Raw genomic sequence first — 5,732 nt, forward strand, 5'->3', positions numbered from 1 at the left:
CTGGATTAGAAGGCGGCACGAGAAAAGAAACAAAATAATGAAATGTTGCCAAGAACGGCAGGAAAAAAATGCTTTTTATGCAACAGTTTTAATTTTGAAAGATATCATTTATACATATACATTTGTAAATATGACTATTAAATATCAAAAATAAACATATTTCATAATTATATAATAATTTAAGATACGGACCCCTCCTTGAGCCGTCACCTTGTCGTGGTGGAGGGGTTTGTGTGTCCCAGTGATCCTAGGAGCTAAGTTGTCTGGGGCTTTATGCCCCTGGCAGGGTCACCCATGACAAACAGGTCCTAGGTGAGGGACCAGACAAAGCACGGCTCAAAGACCCCTAATGATGACGACAAACAATGGACTTCGTTTTCCCTTGCCCGGACCCGGGTCACCGGGGCCCCCCACTGGAGCCAGGCCTGGTGGTGGGGCTCGAAGGCGAGCGCCTGGTGGCCGGGCCTGCACCCATGGGGCCCGGCCGGGCACAGCCCGAAAGGGTAACGTGGGTCCCCCTTCCCATGGGCTCACCACCTGTGGGAGGGGCCATAGGGGTCGGGTGCAGTGTGAGCTGGGCGGTGGCCGAAGGCGGGGACCTTGGCGATCCGATCGCCGGCTACAGAAGCTGGCTCTAGGGACGTGGAATGTCACCTCTCTGGCAGGGAAGGAGCCCGAGCTGGTGTGTGAGGTCGAGAAGTTCCGACTAGATATAGTCGGACTCGCCTCCACACACAGCTTGGGGTCTGGTACCAGTCCTCTCGAGAGGGGTTGGACTCTCTTCCACTCTGGAGTTGCCCACGGTGAGAGGCGCCGAGCAGGTGTGGGTATACTTATTGCCCCCCAGCTCGGCACCTGTACGGTGCGGTTCACCCCGGTGGACGAGAGGGTAGCCTCCCCCCGCCTTCGGGTCAGGGGACGGGTCCTGACTGTTTGTGCCTATGCACCAAACAGCAGTTCAGAGTACCCACCCTTTTTGGAGTCCTTGGAGGGGGTGCTGGAGAGCGCCCCCGCTGGGGACTCCGTTGTTCTGTTGGGGGACTTCAATGCTCACGTGGGCAATGACAGTGAGACCTGGAAGGGCGTGATTGGGAGGAACGGCCCCCCCGATCAGAACCCGAGCGGTGTTCTGTTATTGGACTTCTGTGCTTGTCATGGATTGTCCATAACGAACACCATGTTCAAGCATAAGGGTGTCCACACGTGCACTTGGCACCAGGACACCCTAGGTCGCAGTTCGATGATCGACTTTGTGGTCGTGTCATCGGACTTGCGGCCACACGTCTTGGACACTCTGGTGAAGAGAGGGGCGGAGCTGTCAACTGATCACCACCTGGTGGGGAGTTGGCTCCGATGGTGGGGGAAGATGCCGGTCCGACGTGGCAGGCCCAAACGTATTGTGAGGGTCTGCTGGGAACGTCTGGCAGAATCCCCTGTCAGAAGTAGTTTCAACTCCCACCTCCGACAGAACTTTGCTCATGTTCCGAGGGAGGCTGGGGACATCGAGTCCGAGTGGACCATGTTCCACGCCTCCATTGCTGAGGCGGCCGACCGGAGCTGTGGCCGTAAGGTGGTCGGTGGCTGTCGTGGCGGCAATCCCCGAACCCGTTGGTGGACACCAACGGTGAGGGATGCCGTCAAGCTGAAGAAGGAGGCCTATTGGGCCTTTTTGGCCTGTGGGACTCCTGAGGTAGCTGATGGGTACCGGCTGGCCAAGCGGAATGCAGCTCTGGTGGTCGCTGAAGCAAAAACTCGGGTATGGGAGGAGTTCGGTGAGGCCATGGAGAAAGACTTCCAGACGGCTTCGAGGAAATTCTGGTCCACCATCCGACGTCTCAGGAGAGCAAAGCAGTGCACCACCAACACTGTGTATAGTGGGGATGGGGCGCTGCTGACCTCGACTCGGGACGTTGTGAGTCGGTGGGGAGAATACTTCGAAGACCTCCTCAATTCCACCGACACGCCTTCCCACGAGGAAGCAGAGTGTGGGTTCTCTGAGGCGGGCTCTCCTATCTCTGGGTTTGAGGTCACCGAGGTAGTTAAAAAGCTCTTCGGTGGCAGGGCCCCGGGGGTGGATGAGATTCGCCCGGAGTTCCTAAAGGCTCTGGATGTTGTGGGGCTGTCCTGGTTGACACGCCTCTGCAACATAGCGTGGACATCGGGGACAGTGCCTCTGGATTGGCAGACTGGGGTGGTGGTCCCCCTTTTTAAGAAGGGGGACCGGAGGGTGTGTTCCAACTACAGGGGGATCACACTGCCCAGCCACCCTGGTAAGGTCTATTCAGGGGTGCTGGAGAGGAGGGTCCGTCGGGAATTCGAATCTCAGATTCAGGAGGAGCAGTGTGGTTTTCGTCCTGGCCGTGGAACAGTGGACCAGCTCTACACCCTCGGCAGGGTCCTCGAGGGTGAATGGGACTTCGCCCAACCAGTCTACATTTGTTTTGTGGAAGGCGTTCGACCGTGTCCCTCGGGGAGTCCTGTGGAGGGTGCTTCAGGAGTGTGGGGTACCGAACCCCCTGATACGGGCTGTTCGGTCCCTGTACGACCGGAGTCAGAGTTTGGTCCGCATATCCGGCAGTAAGTCAGACTCGTTCCCGGTGAGGGTTGGACTCCGCCAAGGCTGCCCTTTGTCGCCAATTCTGTTCATAACTTTTATGGACAGAATTTCTAGGCGCAGCCAAGGTGTAGAGGGGGTCCGGTTTGGTGGCCTCAGTATTGCATCTCTGCTTTTTGCTGATGATGTGGTTCTGTTGGCTTCATCAAGCCGTGAGCTCCAACTCTCACTGGAGCAGTTCGCAGCCGAGTGTGAAGCGGCTGGGATGAGAATCAGCACCTCCAAATCTGAGACCATGGTCCTCAGTCGGAAAAGGGTGGCGTGCCCTCTCCAGGTCGGGGATGAGATCCTGCCCCAAGTGGAGGAGTTCAAGTATCATGGGGTCTTGTTCACGAGTGAGGGAAGAATGGAACGGGAGATCGACAGACTGATCGGTGCAGCGTCTGCAGTGATGCGGACTTTGTATCGGTCCGTTGTGGTAAAGAAGGAGCTCAGCCGAAAGGTGAAGCTCTCAATTTACCGGTCGATCTTCGTTCCTACCCTCACCTATGGTCATGAGCTGTGGGTCGTGACCGAAAGAACGAGATCCCGGATACAAGCGGCCGAAATGAGTTTCCTCCGCAGGGTGTCCGGGCTCTCCCTTAGAGATAGGGTGAGAAGCTCGGTCATCCGGGAGGATCTCAGAGTAGAGCCACTTCTCCTCCGCATTGAGAGGAGCCAGTTGAGGTGGCTGGGGCATCTGATTCGGATGCCTCCCGGACGCCTCCCTGGTGAGGTGTTCCGGGCACGTCCCACCGGGAGGAGACCCCTGGGACGACCCCTTTGGCTGGCCTGGGAACGCCTCGGGATCCCTCCGGAAGAGCTGGATGAAGTGGCTGGGGAGAGGGAAGTCTTGGCGTCCCTGCTAAAGCTACTGCCCCCGCGACCCGAGCGGTAGAAAATGGATGGATGGATGGATTAAAATACGGACTCGACAGATGCCATTTTAATTTCTGCATATAGTGGTACCTTGACCTTATAAGTGAGATAACTTAAGAGTTCTTCATAATATAAGTTGTCGCTCGGCCGATTTTTATGTCCCGAGTTGCAAGCAAAATGCAAAGAATGCTAGTTAATGAAACTATCATTGATGTTGTGGTAGTTCTAAAATTTTAAGCAACTTATATTTGAACACAAAAGGTAGCGACACATGCAGACTGAGCATATAACAGCATTCACAGGCATCTATTCTTTATCCTCTGCGAAAAACGATAAATATTATTGCAGCTTAGTTGTCATTGTCTTCTTGTTTCATAATCAAATCTTTGTGTAGGATGCATGTGTGCGATTCCCCCATAGTGCCTACGGTGTACATACCAGAAAGAGCAGCACAATGCCCATATAATTATCTTGAATTCTTTACATTATACTTAATTATGTAATGTGTTTTTTTTTCCTTTTTTTAAAAAAATAAAGTAAAATTATTTGGGGAGCTGTAATTGAATGATGGCATTTCCATTCGTTTCAATGGGGAAAGATGTTTGGAGACAAGTGTTTAGGGTTAGGAGCGTGGTCACGGAACAATATAAACATGCAAGTCAAGGCACCACCAGTGTATTTGGTATGGTTGACTTTAAGTCAAATACCGTAAGTTCTCGTGTATAATGCGCACCCATGAATAATACGCAACCCCAAAGTTGACCTCAAAATTCTGGGAAACCCTTCTACATATGTATAATGCATTTTTACAATGCATGATTTTGCTTCTACCCATATGATCAAAACAATGTATCTGTATTTTGTTAGTTTTTTTCAAAGAATTATTCTGAAGTTAAGCACTTTATTTGAACACGTAATTCTTTTTTATTGACTTGGCTCATATTTTGAAATTCATAGCCCTACTTTTATTTAGTAAATTACAAAACATACTGTTGTGCTCATATGTTTGATTACCCAGGCAGAATTTGCAACATGGGTACAATTCTTTATAGACTACATGAAGGGCCTGGCAAAACATATTTAATTTTATTTTAATGGGATTCAAATTAAACGGTCAAGCATTTCAGAAAAGCATTATCATGCAACAAAACATAACCATAAAGAAATTAATTATGGTTATTTTTCAGTTATCAGTCATATAAAAAAAATAAAAAATATTTAAAAAAATTCTGCCAGGATATGTAAACTTATGAGCACAACGGTATATATATGCAGTCATAAGTACCCCCTGTCCTATTGGAATGAAGGTGTAGGCTACACTTTTTATAACCACTAGGTGGCGGTGGCATTCTGGAATGAAAGTGTACAGCTTTTTCACAACCACTAGATGGCGGCATACATTTATAAAATGTGAAAATAAATTTCCATTTGCCCCTATACTTACTACCACTATTGACTTTTGACAATTTTATATAAATTATAAAATAGTATAAAATAATCATACTTGGCTTTTCGCTTGGCAGTTTTTCTGATTTTGGAAGCTGCCTTGTCCTCTTCCACATAGTCTGCTTCTGAAGTGAATTCTTCCTAAAAAGTATGAAACAATTGATGTCAAAATATGTAAATACTTTTTAAAATAAAATTGACTATGTGGGCTGTACACTGAAGCAATGTGTACAGCCAATTAAAAATGTTTTTGTTCCACAAAGGGTGTAAAAATGTGTACACACCAGTGTTGCATGATGGCCAGTCTTATCCCAAATGCAGATATTTAACTACACCACTGAAGTAAACTAAATACATAAAAACAAAATGTAAGTAAATAAAATATAAAAATTCTAAGCACTCAATTTTTTAAAACCCTTTTACTTCCAATACCCAAGTGTGTCAGATACTTTACTTTTACTTAAGAAATGCTCTACAATGTGACTTTTACTTCCACCAAAGTTGTTTTCTAATAACTATACTATATATTACTGTACTCATACTTTCACTCAAGTATCGCTTTCATGTACTGTACAAGACTGTTTTTGAGCCGGGGGCTATCAGGCAAGCAATGGCCATTTTATCAGACAGTACTCATGTGCGAAAACTGAATTTATTCTTCGAAACTCTGGAAGGAGGTACAGGCTCCCCCTGTCCAGGCACAACTGTTACAAAAATTATTTTGTTCCAGTATCAAACAAGCTCTGTATCGGTAAACAAATGTACCTCCCAGCCATTGAACTTTTACCTATCTTTATGACAAAATTTATGTTTT

General features: G+C 48.1%; 1 protein-coding gene across 5 annotated transcripts in view; it reads right to left on the bottom strand.

Moving 5' to 3' along the window:
• The window catches only part of ahctf1 (AT hook containing transcription factor 1), a 36,250-nt gene that overhangs the window by 564 nt on the left and 29,954 nt on the right, over window positions 1–5,732 (bottom strand). For all 5 annotated transcript variants that reach the window (XM_061667415.1, XM_061667407.1, XM_061667388.1 and 2 more), the window contains exon 39: window positions 4,977–5,059. In XM_061667415.1, coding sequence (XP_061523399.1) covers window positions 4,977–5,059 — 83 coding nt within the window. The remainder of the gene's footprint in view (window positions 1–4,976; window positions 5,060–5,732) is intronic.

Source organism: Phycodurus eques, chromosome 2 (assembly GCF_024500275.1).
Source record: "Phycodurus eques isolate BA_2022a chromosome 2, UOR_Pequ_1.1, whole genome shotgun sequence".
In the NCBI taxonomy this organism is placed as follows: Eukaryota; Metazoa; Chordata; class Actinopteri; order Syngnathiformes; family Syngnathidae; genus Phycodurus; species Phycodurus eques.